This window comes from Equus przewalskii, chromosome 22, assembly GCF_037783145.1.
Source record: "Equus przewalskii isolate Varuska chromosome 22, EquPr2, whole genome shotgun sequence".
Lineage (NCBI taxonomy): Eukaryota > Metazoa > Chordata > Mammalia > Perissodactyla > Equidae > Equus > Equus przewalskii.
Window position 1 is genome coordinate 37,152,098 of NC_091852.1, and position 19,156 is coordinate 37,171,253.

At 43.3% G+C, this 19,156-nt stretch overlaps 1 protein-coding gene across 5 annotated transcripts in view; it reads right to left on the reverse strand.

Annotated features, from left to right (window-relative positions):
- Positions 1–19,156, reverse strand: part of SLC24A2 (solute carrier family 24 member 2) — a 244,912-nt gene that overhangs the window by 79,307 nt on the left and 146,449 nt on the right. For all 5 annotated transcript variants that reach the window (XM_070589770.1, XM_070589771.1, XM_008525633.2 and 2 more), the window contains one exon: positions 16,842–16,950. In XM_070589770.1, coding sequence (XP_070445871.1) covers positions 16,842–16,950 — 109 coding nt within the window. The remainder of the gene's footprint in view (positions 1–16,841; positions 16,951–19,156) is intronic.

A 19,156-nucleotide genomic window follows, 5' to 3' on the forward strand; every position in this document is an offset into this window, starting at 1 on the left:
ATCAAGCAAGAAAAATGGGAGCTGGATGTGCTGTTCTGCTGCTCTCCTTTTGCGGTGGGCTGGGGAGAGAGAGGGCACAGGATAGAGCAAGCAGGTTTCTGGAAAGGATTTTTAAAGAAAAACAATGAGCAACCTAGGCAAAAGAATCAACCTGAACCAGTGTGGTTCAGAACAGATCTACTGGCTTTTGTGAGTATCCTTTTAATTGCGTAATTAAAAACCTCAATCTTAAGATAATTTTAAACGCTGATACTTTGTCAGAATGCTTTTTCTTTTTCCCAAAGGGATGGAGGAAAGCACCTGACAATACAGCATGACGGCTCCATCATCCACAGCTCTACAGACCTTGACTTGTTGACAACTGGGTTTGCCACTTACAAGCCATCAGACACCGGGCAAGTTAACCTAACCTCCCCGACACTCAGTGCTCACCCTATGTAAAAGGGGAACAGCAATAGTTGTCTTGCAGGGTTGAGGTGAGGATTATAGGTGCTTAACACATAATTGGCACACAGTATTCATTAAATACATGGTAGGTATTATTAATGGCTTGAAAGCATCTACTGGTTTTCCCTTAAATAAATCGGGAAACTTCCATAGACAGCATTCTTCCAATCTTCACAAAATTGGAGTAAACCTGGTATCAGAGGCCTTATCACATGATGCCAAACAAGGTGGTCTTGTAGAACAGCATGAGTTTTGGAGTCAAGAGATGTGGGTTTTAATCCAGACTTTGCTTCTTATCAGCTGTGTGACTTTGCAGTGAGATACTCAGCCTTTCAAAGCCTCAGTTTCCTCATCTGTAAAATGGGGCTAATTCTGCCTCCCTTACTGTGTTGGTGTTAAGGGGCTTTATGGGATGCCTGGAACACCGGAAGTGCTCCATACACGGGAGCCATCATTCTGTGACTGGGCCAAAGCCCAGTGAGGGACGTGTCCAGGCTAACACAGTGAGTCACAATATGTGACCATCCAGGATTAGAACTGTGTTCTAACATTCTTTTCACAAGTTTATAGCGGAGGAGAAACAAGTGAAAGGAGGAAAACAGGTAAAAGGTAACATTTTCACTAATGACATCTTGGGTACATTTTTGCATCTCTGTAAATTGAAAAATTATGTTTACAAAAGCAAGCACAAGGTACTTCCTGATTAAGTCTTATCAAATTTGGGGTGGGAGAATATCAACACATTTATTCCTCGGTCTTAAAAATGGCACAATATTCCATTCTCTTCCCCTGTCCTCCTCCTTTTTCTTAAAGGACTTACGAGGGAGTATGTATAGACAGGCTCACTGTTTCCTTTCATAGGAATATGAGCTTGGTTATGTTACGTGTGACAAAGATCTATGGGGGGGCCTAAGGTGATGCTGACGCTTCTATAAGCCACACCCACAACCCAGCCAGTCACAAAACCCTTGTATGCCTCCCTGAAACATCCTCAATTCTGCCTTTTCTGCTCTGTTCCCACTGCTTCTGCCTCAGTCCGAGGCCTTACCGAGGCTACTGCAATAGTCTGACTTCAACTCTGGTTTCCTAATCTCACCACCTACTGTGACTCCTAGCACCTCTCACCAATCTTTCACATTATTACCAGAGTAATCCTTGCAAAACACAAAATGAAAACACAACACCTCCAAATTCTGCACATACTGCCTTTTTTGTGTTGGACTTCTATTGGGTCTCCTAATTTCTTTAATCCTAATTTTACTTAGTCAGGCAGCATTCTCAAATGCACACATCCCTCCTGTGTGTCTGTTCCAAGTATATACTTCTGCTGTGTGCTCATCAAATGTACCTTAACCTGGTTGCTTTCTGCCCTTTAGGGCAAGGAATCAATGTGCTCATTTGGTTAATTGCAGCACCCAAAGGAGTTCCTGGCACTCTGTAGGTGTTCCAGTGCTGCAGAACTGAATTCGATCTCTACGTATCTAATAGTGCTCTGTTAACCTTCCTCAGCTATTTGCCTTTGGTGCTGACGCCTATGATTCCTTCCACTGCAGTGTTCTGACTCCGCAGTTGCAACTACTCTGTCTTCGATATCTCTGTGGGGGGAAGCCTGTGAAGGGAAAACGTATGTGGCCTCACCTCTTGGAATCTTCTTCATCGCTTCTGTAAACTAGGAGGATTTACATCATGCAAAAGCACCATTGGGAGAGTCCTCAGCCCACAGAAGACAAAATGGAGGCAATATCTTGGAAATGGAGATGAAAAAACACTAGTATCCAGAATGGATGCTGCATGCTGGCTAGGGAACAACTTGGATGTTCTCTTGGAGCCCATCTCACAGCCTGGCTGGGCTCAGAGGCTTCTGCCAGGCAGAGAGAAGCAGTGCTAAGTTATATCCAGCCACTGGGTCAGCACAGCTGAGTTTCTACCCTCTGATGCACTGAACATCAAACAATATCAGTAAAGCATACAAGAAAAGTGTCCTGGGGAGGAGAGGGAGAAAATGAAATGAAAAAAATCAAAACTCCAGCCATCCAAGGGGAAAAAAAAGGCAAGAGATAAGAGAAGTGAGAGAAGGCAAGAAAATTAGAGAACAGAATCAAATTGAGGGAAAAAAAGACTGGAAGACAGAGAGGAGGTTAATGCCACTGATGTGGACGTAATTCAAAGTAAAAACTATCCTTCTAATTATAGATTCTACTCTACAGTACTGCCCAGGATGTCATTTTACTAAATACTTGGCTCTCTATCCCAATAGAAACCACCATCCCAAATTGTGAAGAACTTAAAGAATCAAGTTTAAAGTAGAACGTTTACACAATCCTCTAAATTTCACCTAAGTATAAATTCATTTGTCATTAATCCTATACAAACACCATCCTCTATAAAGTGGGACTATATAAAAGTGGGACTATATAAGTGAGTTTAGAATCCAGAATGCACACACAGGGTAGAAGGTTAAGACGTGTTTCACAAATAGTCCACTATGCACCTTAGCAGATGCCTGCTGGTGAGCCAGAGATCTGCTGAGACAGGGGGACGCAGGCAAGGCAGGAGCTTCTAACCCACAAATATATGAGTGGTGGCCTAAGGATGTTTGGGGGCTGGCCCAGTGGTGTAGCAGAGTTTGCGGGTTCAGATCCCTGGTGTAGACCTACACACTACTCATCAAGCTGCGCTGTGACAGTGCTCCACATCCAAAATAGAGGAAGATTGGCATAGATGTTAGCTCAGTGACAATCTTCCTCAAGAAAAAAGAGCAAGATTGGCAACAGATGTCAGCTCAGGGCCAAACATCCTCACCAAAAAAAAAAAAAAAAGAAAGAAAGAAAATAGGGGGATTCAAAAAATTAGTACAGTAATTGCTTTTCCAGGTTTTTATCAACATGTTGGAAAGAGGAATTTTTTGTAGTCTGCTGAACATCTTAAAGCTATGAGTCCCAGATGAAACCAGGACTTTTCGGAAGGAAATGAGTTAAGTACCATGTCACACGATTTCCTGCTCATTGTGCAAAGGACGGGAGAACTTTGTAAACACAGAAACTATAATTACACAGCTTTAGGATAACTTTTGCTCAACTAAAGGCCAGATTGCCAAAAAGGCCAGTTCCCATGTTATCTTATAGATAGGTATAGTAGGATCTAAAAAATTGGCACATGGTGAATAGGCTTTTTTTACATTGTTCTACATGCGCTATGAATAGCACTCCACTGAATACACTTAATAGCCCTAAGTGATAGACACTATTATCTTCCCTATTTTACAAAAGAGGAAGTTGAGTTAGAGAGAAGTTAAATAACTCATCCAAGGTCACACAGCTAGTAAGTGGCAGAGCTGGGATTCGAACCAAGGTACCTGGCTACAAAGTGTGTCTGATTAACTACACTATACTCTGCCCGCCATGAGTGTGATGGGAAGAAGCCACCATGAACACACCCAGCAGGGGACACAGCCTATCGAAATAGGTGTATTGCACCATGGTACCTTTAAGCTCCAAAGTTCAGCTCCTTACCTTCTAATCTTCATTAGCATTAAGAAGGCGGGTACCGTCCTGAGGTCAAGAAAAGAATCTGTAACTTTTTCTAGGTAGGAAACTCTGCATGATCTATTGGCATGACTGGAAATGTGGTGCTTGGAAAGGAAGATGCATTACTGGATAAAGTTTGTTTCAGAAATGGCAGAGGGGAATTTTCATCATTGTTTACTGGAATGAGATTGACTCACTATGATTTTTAACTCCTGCCAGCAATGGCTGTTCTGGCTTAAAGGCCTTAGAGTTGAAGTGAAGTTACTTTTGCTATTGGTTATCTGGGATCACGTGCCGCCACCCTGGGAAGTCGAAGAGAGAAATCATTGTCGCAGAAGTAGCTGCACAGGTTAATACAGCTGCATTTCTAAAGCTCAGATTCAACAACAGCATTTAGACTGGTTTTCAGGAAGTTAATTAGTCTGGAGCAAGTGCAGGCTGACATTCCCCCAGAGACTTATCTATAGCGGGGCTCCCAGTGGGGCTCCCACTCACACCAGCTTGCAACAGGAATATGTTTGATGAATGGATGAGCACACGAATCCACACACAATAATAAGAAACCAGCCTGATGTAGACTCATAAGCTTTACATAAACAGCAATGCTGCTTGACTCTTCACAAGTGTGAGTGTGAGTATGAGCGTGTATGTGTGCACGTGCGCACGCCATGCGTACGCATCCTTTAGTTTTACCTGAGCCCCAAGACAACCTGTGAAGGACAGTTTGTGTAGGTGAGGGAATTCTTTTCAATGGCAGAGGGGAAGAGGCCAGATTTGCTGGATCTGACGCTGTGAGGTCAGGAGAGGAATGGACCCTGACGGCGGCTTGAGGATTTGTGTTTCCAATCTGATCAACATCCAGAGGAGAGCGCACAGCATAGTGCAAATCCCAGCTCCTACAGTCAAACCAGGAGGAGCTCTGGCTGCTATCAGAGGACGCGGTCTCACACTGAATGCAGATGCTCCCCTGCAGCCCACTCAGCGAGGCCCTGCTGCCTGTGAAAGCAGCGGAGGCGTCTTCAGTGTTTCACTCGGGAGAAAACACCTGTGAACGTCTCACAGACGATATTTACACATCAACACACATTTTGAAGGGGCAGTCAGTGGTAAAACGAAGGTGCTTTTTCACCTTCAATGACTGTCCCCATCCTCTGGTCCCTCACATAATCATATCCGTGACAGCTGCTTTTTATCTCTGGGAACTCTGAGTCCTCCCCTCTGAAGAGTTCTGACTTCCTCTTTTGCGCGTGTGGTAAGTTCAAGAGAACAAAGATGAAGCTGTAGCTTTGCGGATGCTTCACTCTCTTTTTCCATCTTTGGCTATGTTTACACTCAAATGCCATCAAATTCACTTTTTTGGCTACATACCTTTGCGGTCTTTACTTTTAAAGCATAACTTCTTAATGCAGAGAGAGAGAGAGAGAGAGAGGCAGAAAGAACCCATTCCAATACTCAAAAGCATTTATTTCAGTAAGGCCATTCACATTCCCTTCATGCCCCAAATGAAATTTATTTATAATGAGTACAACACAAAAAGAGATTCAGTTTCGACCATCAGCGACATTGAAATCTGAGAGTAATGCTTTCCTATTCCCCAAAGAGAGGGGCTGTTTAACGTGTCCCTGCGTTTGCTCTACGAGAGGCATAAACAGCCTGGCTCCCTCCATCCAGGCATTTAAACTACTGTCATCTTATTAAAAACGTGGCCAGGAGGCTCGATTCTATTCTTCTCCTGTTGCCTATCCACTTCCCAGCTGGGGCAGCGTGCAAACATCTTTCCTGCTAATTTAAACTGATCTACGATTTGGGATAGAAAGAAAGGTTACGATATTGCCTTTCAGGGACAACTTCTCCACCATTTGAATGAAACAGGCACGAAAATGACTTTCTTCTGGGATCAAATGACAATTTATGAAAGCTCATATTGAAGCTGTTTTTAAAAATAGAAGCTGGGGAAGTAACAAGTTCTGCTGTTTGGTGAGAAAAAAAGAAAACCCAGCAAGCAAGGGAAAGTTTAAGCTTAGTGTCAGCTTCAAGTTAACACTAAACATTTATGTTAAAGAATTGGAATGAGTTCACAAAATAGAGAGATATACGGCTGTGTGTACAGAAGATGGACACGTATGGCTACAGATGAGAGTCTTGTGTGACTAGAAAGCGTTCAGGCTCTGAAGTCAAACTTAGGAGCTGGGTGATGCTGAGCAGGTAATATCACCTCTCTGAACCTCAGTTGCCTCAGAGGTAAAATACACAATAATTCCCATAGCCACTGTTGAGAGAATTACGAGATGACTATCAGAGTGTGGAACAGAGCAGGCACTTAAGAAGTTCCACTCTCTTGTTTTCTCTTTTCATCATCTCTTAGGCCCCTGGCTTCCTAAACTTAAGTCACACACACACACACAGAAGCATGGTAGACACACACACAGATACACCCCCCCCCCCATTGCCCCTTGATAGGAGAGACTGCTAGAAAGTTAGTTCTGTGTGTACACAGCCACTCACCTGCTCGTCTCAAAGGAGCCCCCATTTTGGTTAAGCCAACAATACATAGTTCTGGATCCCCCCCAAGCCAGCCAGTTCCAATGCCTTGAATTCTTGTATCTTCTTCAGTGCCAGTCTATGCTCCTCACCTCCTTTGAGAACCACTCTCAAAGCTCACTTCTCTAGGAACACTTTGCTGATGGCCCTGCCCTCAGGATCACACCCTGAGATGACCTTCCTAAGATCTGGCAAGCAGAGCTCCCCTGTGTTGAGTGTGTACCTTATGCCCGCCATGCTCAGCACCGTATGTGCACTAGCATAGTTTCCCAATTTGGTGTATTAAGCTGCACTTGCCTTGATGTGATGTTGTGTCCATAAATGTGTGGGTTCATCGCTTCAGGAAGGAGGGCCTTGTTCCCTCAAATAGGTGATTTCAGCGCTCAAGGAAGCTCCTCGCTTATCCCCATAGTGCTTCACCAAGAGCCGTTAACAGACTTCAGGGGACAGTGGTGCTCACGTCTTATTCCTGTTCATCAGGAGTTGCCTCTGGGGAGACTCCAGCTGCCTGCAGTCCATCCTCTTCGCCTTCCTCCCAAATACTTCAACCAGAGCATCTCAAAGCTGCTGCTGTATGACACACCTTGATCTCTGGTGGGCATATTTTCCCTTTTTGCTCTTCTTTGTGAAAAGTGTCTTTGTTCTTCTTGCTTATCCCATGTAAATTTACGAATCAAGTTATGAAGTCCCAGGATACATCTTTTTGGGATTTCAATTAGGATTGAGTTGCATTTAGAGTTTAATTTAGGGAGAACTGATATCTTTATAATATACCAATATTTATTTAGATCTTCTACGTTCTTCAGAAATGATGACATTGTTTTTGCTATAAAGTTCTTAAACATTTCCTTTGGATGAATCCTTGGTACTTTATCGTTTTGTTGCATTTGTAAGTGGGGTCTTTATTTCTTTCACATTTGTTATGCTGGTCTAGAGTAAGGCTATTGAACTGCGCACATGATAAAGAATTTGACATGAGTGAACTCTTAATAGATCTAATAGTTTAAAAACATTACTCTTGTCTCTGGGAGTTCCTTTGAACGAAGGGTTCTGCCGTTAATAAAAAAAATGTTTGAAAACCCATGATCTAGGATGCAGGCAAGATGGTAAAAAAACCCAAAAAGATATTTGGTGCTCATTTGTGAGGCTTTTACAATCAAGATGTCCTGGAATTCAGGTCACTGAAGCCACCTGCTCACCTCCCATTGTCTGAGCCAGACTGATAAAGCAATGGGAGAGATGGCATCAGGATGTCACAACGGCACCCAGCGAGGGAAATGAGGGAGCAAAACTGTCCTTCAGAAAGGCAGCAGAGATGCTCCCAGGACACTCCCTCAACCAATCTGAATGAACGGAACATAATGTCTCGGCGGGAAAGTGACAACAGCAGAGACAGGCTCCGACTACGTGAAGTGAATTTACCTGGGGAAAATGTGCCTGTCTTCCTAACAGTAATTAAGGCAGGTATCACACTCTAAGTACAGTGTCATTTTCAGACATGTCATTACAGGAGTCAGAAGATTTTGTCATAGCAAACACCTTCAAGGGAATTACATATCAGGCCTGGGGATCTGTTATTCTAAACTGTCTCAACCTCTGTAGGCAAATAATCCTTTGGTTCAATTTCAGGCCCACTAGACAAGTATCATTCCTACTTTTGTATTTCTAAGATATCAAGTGCTCTTATTTGTTAAACTTTGCTACTAGCAATAAAATTATTGTTATAATGAAAAAATGTAAATCAAATTTTGAAATTCCACAAGGAAAGAGAAATTACTAGAATTGTAGAGACTCCAAGAATCCATAGAAACTGAATGAGGAGCTGCTTCTTTTGCAGTTTCCTTCACAAACACAACTTAACACCAAAGCTATTTTACAGGGGTTTGAATCTGTAAAATGAATGGATGGTTAAAACAATAAACTTCTTAGAATCTTGTAGTGATGGTAATTCTTTGAAGATATAAAATTAGGCCCCTGGAATGCATTTATGAAAGAACTGACAGTATATCAAAGGGAAGGAAAGGAAAGGAAATAAGAGACGAACAAAGAATTTGGAAAGCAAAGAGGAAGAAGTGGAGAACTTGTTAGGAAGGCGAGAGGCAGAGAGCAAACGCTTCCCACCATAGCAATAACTCCAGAACCAGAGGGAGATTTACTCCATCATCCAGCACATACTGACGAAGCATCGATTTCACGTCAGTGCCATGCTAGAGGCTGGGGATACAATGGTGGCCACAGCAGACTTGACTGCTATTCTCTACTGTAGAGACAGCCATCAACTGAATAGGAGTTTGTTGGTCAAAACCAAAGAGCCCTTTGACAGGGCGTGGACTAAGGCAATCTACATGGCTAGAGACACACAGTTCTCCAGGAGAAAAATTATAAGAATTCAATCATTCAATCTAGTCAATCCATTCAACAAATACGTATTGGCGTTCATATGTGTTGGGCCCTGGAGATAGAGTAGAACCTGTCCCATGTCCTGCCTTGTTGGAGATATAAGGGTAGGAAGAGGCAGCAAACAATCAATCAATACATCATTCAATACAATCAATCAATACCTTCATGGTGACAAGTGTTAGGAGAAATATAGAGAAGGGCAAGGAAGATCCAGAACTCTCATTATCATTGTTTTGATTTTGCTATTTTTCAAAGGTGGATTGAGTAAGGACTCTCTGATTGGGTGACATATGAATGCTAACTTGAAAGGAGGGGAGACAGCAGCCATTTGGATGGCTGGGAAGAGGGAACATGTGCAAAGGCCCTGAGGCAGAGGTATGCTTAGAGTTTGTGAGAAGGAGGTGCAAAGAAGCCAGAGAAGTGGAGCGAAAGGAATGACATGTGAGAGGAAGGACAGAATGGCTGAGAGAGAGGAGGAGAGGAGGGGAGTAAGGCAAAGGGATAGAGGAGGAGAGGAGGGCAGGGAGGAGGGAAGAAGGAAGGGAAGCGGGAAGAGACACAGAGAGGCAGATCACAGGGGGCCTTAGGGCTTTCACTGTCAGTGAGATGGTTTTGAGCAGAGTTGGGACACGATTTCACGTATGTTTTAGGGGAACCAGGATTCTCAGATGACAAGTTTTGGGCATGCCTTTGCTGGGGGAAGATTCAGGGCCACTGTGCAGAAGATGGACTCATGGACCAACAGAGAGCCCTTTAAAAGGGAGGAAGAAGGAGAGCATCACATCTCTTCTCTGTAAATCAGGAATCTGAGGAGACAGGATGAAGGTTTAGGGATGGGAAGAAGATGGGGAACACATTTAACCTTAACTGGGGTCTACCCTGGAGTTCCCTGCTGGGGGGCAGAGCGCCCAGTGCTGGCTCTTCCGGAAGTCAGGGTGGTCACACAGCCCCAGTCTCGCCCACGTGACGTCAATGGAAGTCTGCTTCTGGGAACACAAGGTTTTTCTGATAAAAAAAGAGAGCTGCACTGTCTTTTCCTTCCCCCTTCCTCCTTTCCAGAATGCAGACATGATGGGGGGAGGGAAGGCGAGTAGCCACCATCCTATGAGGATGAAGATGAGACGGACACGCTCTAGATGGAAGAATGAAAAAACAGACTACTGGGTCCCTTAGGGCAGGGTGGGGCTGTGTTACCAGCCTTGGACAGTTACTATTGGGCTTCTGATTAAAGAAGGGAAATAAACCCCTGAAAAACTATTAAGGCCCATCCAAAAAGGCTTCATACTGGTTCCAAGGACATGACATTCTGGAAAAGGCAAAACTATGGAGAGAGTAAAAACATCACTGGTTGCAGGGGTGTGGCGGGTTGTAGGGGAGAGATGAACATGTGGAGCACAAAGGATTTTTAGGGCAGTGAAAATACTCTCTGTGATATTACAATCATGAATATATATCGTTATACGTTTTTCCAAACCCATAGAATATATAACACCAAGAGTAAACTATGGACTTTGGGTGATTATGATGTGTCAATGTAGGCTCATCCTTGGTAAAAAAAAATGTGCCATTCTGGTGAGATGTCAATAATGGGGCCCCCTGTGCAAGTGTGGGGGCAAGCGTTACACAGGAAATCTCTGTACCCTCCCCTCAATTTTGTTGTTAACATAATACTGCTTTAAAAATAAAGTATTTCAAAAAACACTATTAAGTGACTGCAGTTGGATTCTACTACATGACACCAAACACAATTTTAACTCAAAAATCATTGCCAACAGTCACTGAGCACTAATTATATACTTTTTAGGTATTATTGTATGAATACTCACCATAAGCTTCTGAAAATGGAACTATCATTATTCTTCTTTACAGACAAAGAAACCAAGGCCCTAAAAGGTTGAGTAATAGTAATCATAAACTTATGCTGGTGGTGCTATCATTATCCAACTTTACAGGTGTAAAAACTGAGGCCCAGTGAAGTTGAAAAGCTTATTCCAGGTCTCAGAGCAAGAGGCTGAGCCAGGATTTGAATCCAGGGAGTCTGACTGCTCCATGGCCAACTAATGCCATTCAGCCTGATTTGTCCTCACATCAAGCTCTCCATTGTCATCACCCAGTCATTGGGATCTCCCATAGTTTTGTTATGAGGTTTCTTTTTCTGTCAGATAGAACCCCCATCATCCTGGACAGGTAGGTCAACAGTAATTTCATGTGCTTGAATGAAAGCTGAGTGATGAGAGCAAGGTGTCCTGGGATCTTACAAGTGTGGCTGCAGCTCAGGGTGTGGGGGATGTAATGGGAGGAGCTAAGGCTAAGACAGGCCCTGCTGCAAAGGCTTATGGATGGGAAATTCACATCTTACAGACTCTATGTATGACTGGTCCAGGGATGGGTCAGAGCTCCCAGTATTTAGGCTGGTGTCTACACCAGGAGAACAAGGCACATTGAGTTGGACACGAGGTCACTCAGGGCGGCAGAGTAGCACAAGAACTACAAACCCAGACTTTGAATCAGGCAGATATAGGTCCAAGTTCTGGTTCTGCCATTTATTTCCTGTGTCACCTGGTGAGGCTGGACACAGCTTCTTACGCTTCGGTGTCCCTCTCTGAATGAGGCAGTGGGGCTGGGGTAAGGATTAAGTGAGATGGTTTACGTAGAGTGCTTAGCACAGTGTCTGGCCTACAGCAACACTCTGCAAATATTAGTTGGTGGCATTAATATTAGACAAATTGATAGTAGACACTACTTCTCACTCCAAAAGTGCTATAACTAGCATCTTTGTTTATTTAGGGAAAATGTTAAAATCAATATAGGACGCTGAGTTTATCAGAAAGATCAATTCGGACAGCCATGTCGTGATCTCAAAAATGGATAATTCTAGTTCTCCAGGGCTTTTCTATAATAGAAACAAAATCTTTATTCCAACCATTTATAAGAGACTTAAGCAGACTCCTTCTTTTCATGAACAATGTCCTATTCAGAACTTTGTGGCCCTGGAAAGGTACCGCTCAGCCATGTTTGGACTAAATCGTCATCTGAGGCAGGCAGGTTACGGCTCTGCCCCTTCCACACGGGGTGGTCTGCCCAGGACACACCAGTGAACAATGAACGGAGGATGCAATCAGTGATGTGTGTTCCTGAATCAGATTAAAGGTGGTTTCAAATTCTTTGGTTTCTTCCCTTCGAGAGGTGGAGTCTCCTTGCTCTTCCCCTTCAGTCTGGGCTAGCCTTTGTGACAGCTTGACTGAGAGAATGCAGGAGAGGCGATGTTCGGGGACTTCCCAGGCTAGGTCACTGGAAGCCTGGCAGCTTCTGCTGGGTCCTCTTGGGAAATTTTGCTCCTGGAACCTTAGCCACCATGTAAGAAGTCCAACCAGGTGGGAAGGCCGTGAGACAACGTGGAGAGTCAGAGGGGCCCAGCTGTGCCTTCGAAGGTGCCAGATGTGTGAGTGAGGCCCTTTGGGACCTTCTAATCTGCCAATCTACTAGCTGAAGAACACCAAAAGACCTCCATTGATACCACATGGAAAAGAAATCACCCTGCTGACCCCTACCCAAATTCCTTCTCCATGAAATCATGAGCAGTGATAATACGGCAGTGGTTTCAAGCCACTACGTCTTGGGTGCTTTGTTACATATCAATAGATAGCTGAAACACGAACAAGCTAGATCCTGTGATACAGGCTCAGAGACTGAACCAATCACCAATTAAGGCTTTTAGCAAGGGCTCAATCACTGGATTTTGAAAGACAAAAACACCTGAGTAGCACAGATGAGACCAAGGGAAATGTCTTTCCATAGGCCATCTGTCCTAGATGATGTTTTCAAATGAAGTTGAAAACTTCCCTTTGTGAACACTGACTGCATGCCATGTGGCACCAACGCACTCCCCAACGAGGACACCAGCAACATCAAGGAAGCGTCCTTTAGTGCAACAGGGAAGCTGCTGCAGTGTTCGTGCTGTCCACTTGGTGACGTAACTGGCACGCTCTATATTGACAAAAGGTGACGGCTGGGCACAAGGACGTGTGAATTCAAGTGATTAGATGCAAACTATAAGAGAGAGGACTATTTCTGAGAGCTGTGGGTTAATTTTTTTGGCTGTTCTTGGAACAGGAAATGATTGTGAATTTCAGGGGAAAAATACCAGAGCAATCTGTTTTCTTGGCCTCGTGCTTGGGAGCAATTTTAAAGCATTGAAGTGCTTTCCATATTTTCTAATCACTCGAGTCCAGAACTGATTACGGCTCTCGGCATTCTCAGATTCACGCCACTGGAGGACTCTAGAGAGAGGGAGCGCTTTCACCTTGAGAGGAGGCACACAGATTCAGAAGGCACATCTTGCTACAGCAGGAACAAGCTCTTGAATTGCAGCATGGCCTCGCAGGGGCCGGGTGTTTCAGAAAATCACTGATGGTCCAACTCTGAGACAATCCAGATTCACTTTCTCTTATCTCACAGAAACAAATCGTAACCTCCCACCCCAAACAGAAAAGCCAAAGCAAGGCCTACCAGAAACTGAATTCCCCAAACAAAAAACAGAGAGGTTTAGATTGCTGAGATTTGTGGGCAAGGACACACAGACATACACACACACACACACACACACACAAAGTTGTATACACATAGAGCATCTCTGGAATGAACCCCAAGAAATTGGCAGCTGTGATTTCCTCTGGGAGAAGTGGGAGACTGGGGAAAATTGGGAGAAAATGGGAGAAAATTGGGAGGTTGGTGGAGGAGGAAGACATTTTTTTCACCATAGCTTTTTGAACATTCTGAATTTTAAAAAATCCTATGTTGCATTATTTCTCAAAGTAATGAAACAATAATTCCATACCCGTATATGATACTTAGCCAGCCCTGGCTAGCGGTTAAGATTTGGGATTCTCACCACTATGGCCAGGTTCCTGGTGAGGGAACCACACCACCCATCTATCAGTTGTCATGCTGTGGCGGCTGCTGTTGCTGGGATGCTGAAAGCTGTACCACTGGGATTTCAAACACCAACAGGGTCACCATAGTGGACAGGTTTCAGTAGAGCTTCCAGACTAAGACAGACTAGGAAGAGGGACCTAGCCACCTGCTTCCAAAAAAATTGGCAGTGAAAATCCTGTGAATAGCAGTGGAGCCTTGTCTGAAATAGCACCAGAAGGGGAGAGAATGGCGGAAAAAGACTAGGCAGGGGTCTGCCCTGGTGTACACAGGGTCGCTAGGAGTCAGAATCGCCAAGATAGCACTAACAACAACAATATGGTACTTATGATCTGCTAAGCAATGTGTTAAATGCTTTACGTATATTCACTCCTTTAATCCTTACAACAACCTTATGATGTAGATATCATTATATATCATCCTGATTTTAAGATGAGGAAATTAAGGTACAGAGAGGTAAAGTAACTGTCCAAGGTCACACAGCTAGTAAATGCAGAGCTAGGATCTGGAGCCTGGCTCTGGAGTCTGTCCTCTTAATCACTACATAATACTGCCTTGTCAAAAACAAATATACTCAGTCACCTTTTCATAATTGAGTTGGGGCAGACAAAATAGTTCTTTTCTTCTCTCACATGGCCCTCCAGGGTGATGGGGTGGAGAAGACAGTCGCTCAAAATAACCAAGATACAATCTTAAACCCTTGGGGCTTTATAGGGCTTTGAAATCCTGTGAATATTAGGTCAAAAGCATGACTCTGGCCAAGGTGCTTAATCTCTGAGCCTTAGCAGCCACTATGTGCCAGGTCCTCTGCTAACCTTGGGGACAACTAGTGAATAAAATAGAGTCCCTGCTCTCTAGACACTTACTGTATCCTGGGGGAGACAGGCAATAAACAAACAATCACACAAATTGTAATGTGAGCAATAAAGAAAAAGTCATGGGTGTGTTGAGACATGAGGATGGGGCCTGATTTATACTGGATGGTCAGGGAGCATCATTTAGACGGAGTGCTGAAGACTGGGCAGGAATGAAGTGGGGAAGAGTGGAAGAGGGTGGGGGAAAGAGAAGTATTCTGAGTGGGAGGGAATAGCCTATGCAAAGACCCCGAGGCAGGAAAGAAGTACCTGTTTGAGGTCAGAAAGGCCTCTGTCTGGCTAAAGCCAAGTGAGTCAAATTGAGTTTGGAGAGAGGGAGATCATGTGGACGATGGTAAGTATTTCACAATGTTCCTAAGAGCCATGGGAAGCCACTGCAGGTTATAAGTAGGAGTGACATAATTTGATTTACTTTTTAAGATGATTACTTGAGCTGCTGTGTGGAAAATACCCAAAGGAGGCCAGGCAATGGAGGAAGTGGAAGACCAGCTAACAAGCAATGAAGATGGCTTGCAATAAAGAGCTGGCAGAGAGAGAAGAAGATAAATTTGAGATCTATTTCCGTGAGACAGTATTTTATGAAATCAGAACAAAAATGTTAGCTATGAAGTGTTATTAGGAAGCCTGAATTCACAGGTGTGAAAATGTTTTGTCAATTATAATGTGCTAGACAAACTATTACTACAGATGAAGAAACCGAGGACGAGAGAGATTCTCACTTGCCCAAAGTCACAACGCGTTAGTGGCTGGGAGGAAGTTGGCCTGCCATCCCTTCCCTCCCTTCTCTGGGGGTGTCCCCCAGGGAAAGGAAAAGAAGCCTAGGGACTAGGTCTAATTTCCTTGTCAAGTGGACTTCTGGGTCAATAGAGTAATGATATTTAGGACACTCCTGGCCAAGAATTACCCCTGGTAAGCAGAACCAAGGATCTGTGAAGAGCTCCTTGGAAAATATCATGTCAGCCATACAGCTCTGTGGGGCATAAGACTGAGATGTCTCACAAGTGAAATGCTCCACAGTGAGAGGTGACTGGTGATCCACGCTTATTATTCTGGGTGAAAGGTGTGTGTCCAGTGAGGGAAGATAGACCCGAAGAGTTGCTATTGAGGTCCCAGAGTTTTTTTTTACTTCATCTGAATCTCTTGATGGCCTGAACCCTTGAAATTATGTAGCAAAGCTTTATACCGGGTAAGAGCTCTGATTTATGTGATGTGATTTGACAATCTCCTTCCACGTACTTGATCAGTGGCAGAGACCTGTTCTCCAGGCTATTAGCCCCTGTGTAACATCAGGCTCAATTATAAGGTCCAGGGATGAAGGGAGAACAGACTTGGTTATATTTGAACCCCGTGCTAGTGGCCTAACTCTGACATTTATTTGACACATCAGATATCTACTTACTCTAAAAATTAATTTTTTAGGATACTTATGCAGTTTAAGAAACAGGATGTATCTGGCTCCATTGTGAATGAGTACAACTGGAGGAACACAATACTGGGTCATTTGTGATGGTTCCTATGATTACCCGAGGAGGCGAACCAGGCCTTTTCAGTCTCCGGTGACCAATCCTAAGCAGTTATCTCAGAGAGAGCGCGCTCTTCGGATGCGAAGAGGCTTACCGCCCATCCTCCAATTGCCGAAGAACCGGTACCGTACCAATGGTCAGCAGAGAACATCACTCCCAGAACTACTCATGGCTCTCCTAAGTCATGGCGTTCTTTTCTCCTCTTTCTTTTTCTTTTTAAAGATGCACAATTTATCTTCACATACAACTTCATTTTGAAACTTACGATAGGTGATGAAAGAGAATTGTCATTCTAGCTGGAAGGGAGAGAGTTTTTCGTCTTCTCTGCCTCATAACAAACTGAACTGATGGAGGCATCAAAAGACCGAATTAGCAAAAGGACCTGAGCTCTTACCCATGGTACAAAAATCTCTGATCGTGAACTGAGCTATTGCAGATAAAGCGAGCCAAAGGGCCAGGGCTTCCTCTGGCAGATGCTAAACACAAAGACACTGGCAGGCTTGTGTGACGGAAGCATAAACATGTTTTACGAAGAGAAGTCTTTTTACAGTCTCTTTCCCCCCAAATGAGCTTCCAAACTAAAGTCTGATGCTTACCTTCAGCGAGTGGGTCAAGGGTGTGTATCATGAGCTGGAAGATGCTATTCCTCATGAGACTGTTGTGGAGGGAGGCAGAACTTCCACCTCTCTGCAGACGGGGCTTAGCCTGAGCAGAGAAACCAGATAAAGACGCTGTTAGCCCTCAGGAATGCAAGGCAAGTGCTTTGTAGATAAACCCTCCTGTAGTCTGGTGGTCATTCATTTCTGTCACATGATCACACACTACTGAACCAAAGGTTTTCAAAGTACATTCAAATCTCCCAAAGGAATGGCTTTCTTACATCCTTTCCTACTAAATGAATTAATTGCTACCATTTTTTTAGAGCTTAGTAAATGCTAGTCAATGTGCTATAGGCTTCACCTCCATTAGTTTATCTCATTCTCAAAATGAACCTTATGAACAAGATACTGTTATTATTCCCTTTAGACAGATGAGGAAACTGTCTCAGAGAAGTGAAATGAGGTGTCTAGTCACACAGACAAAAAATGGAGGCTAGAGGAATGGATCTCAGGTTTGCTTCTCTCAAAAATTGTTATCTGAATCACTGGGTGGTCTCTTAAAACGTTTGGACTGTGCACCCTATCTGCAAAATTTTTGAGTTTGCATATATGTATCCATCTGTATCTATAGCTCTATATCTGTATCTATGCATCTGTATCTATATCTACACATATACTAAAACATAAGCATATATATTATAAAACATTTGCAAAACTAGAAATTAGGAAGAATAGTATAGAAAGTAAATGATAGAGGTGCTAATGTTTTCTCCTTGCTCCCCAAAAGAACATCTTGCACATCTCCTGGGGTACCTCATCTCTACCATGGGGACCACAGCTCTAAGCCACAAAGCCCTACAGTCTGTGTTAACTGAGATCTGAGGAGAGACAACCTCCTACTATGAATCCACAGAGAAACTCCCTGACTTCAAAGGGAGGCTCCTTCTGCACAGATTCCTACTGTGTGATCCTTTGGCCAAATAAATGAAACTGATAGGAAAGAGAGGAAGAATGAACTTCTAGAGATGAAGTTACCAACAAACTCTTTTTCTTTTATCTTCAAAAGCAAACAGTCTAAAAAAAACCTCTGGATTTTGATAGGTTTTTATCCTGACTAGGAACTGTTTTCTTCCCCTTTGGCTGATTTTGTGCTGGTTATCACAGGGGAAGATGCTTGCGGAGTAGCCAAGCTTTATAGACAGGCAGATTTAAGAGGGTAATGTAATGTGAGGGAACTAATTTCTCATGGAACTTTTGATCCAAAATCTCCACATGAAATTTTTCTGGGATCAGGTAAAAGTAAAAACACTATTTCCCACTAAGCCTTCCAACCCTCTACATTACGGTGTTTTCCAAAATATTTCATCACACTCAAGACCCACAAGGGAGCTTCCCAAGAAAAGTCTCATAAGAGACAATCAAACACATTTGGAAAGTGCTACATCCTAGCCCTAGACCTTATTAACAATTACGGTCTGCATATTTGGAGACAAACATGAAACCCATGGTAATCTTGAAGTATGGCTAAAATGTCACTGTGAGAAACATGGAGAAATCTGTGTGATTTTATTATAATTGATATTCTATTAGAAATCATATCCTCAACTCCATAGGGTTCGGAGACGAATCACAGATGATGACTGGTGTCTCAATGGTGAGCCAGGTCATGAGCAAGAGACTGGGTCTGTATCGTTAGCCCAGTGCCAGATCTGCCATATCCTATGAGCTCTCAATGAATGTCACGAGTCTTTGCTCTCAGCACTACAGAAGGAAGGATGGGGTGATATATATCTTCATTACTAGTCCTTTCAGCCTTAAAAATCTGTAACTTTATTTAATGCCTTGTGTTCATCTGATTCAGATGATTAAGGTTCAAAGTATTTTGGGGCAAGGTTAAGAGACTTGAATAGAGTTGAAATGTAATCACTCTTTGATAGCTGAACACAAAAACTCTGAAGGTCATTTCCTTGCCATGCTGCACAACTCAAAAGTGATGTGTTAATTGGATAGGAAGTGGACAATGTGTTGTTAATAATTTGTCATAACCACTGTTACTATGGTCCTTATTCTGCGAAACTGGGAGAACTCTGCTGTAGAGATCTTCATTCACAAAGGATTCTATCTATAGAAAAACTTACAGCATTCATTTGGGTATCATGTATATATTGAATATATAGGTCTCATGCAGCATTTCTTTTGAGGGAACCAAAAGAAATTTCCAACCAAAAATTAGGTGCATGCCGATACACAAAGAAAACATATGTCAAGCATTAGATCCCACACTGTCCCCCCAAATCTCAGCTCAACGTCCC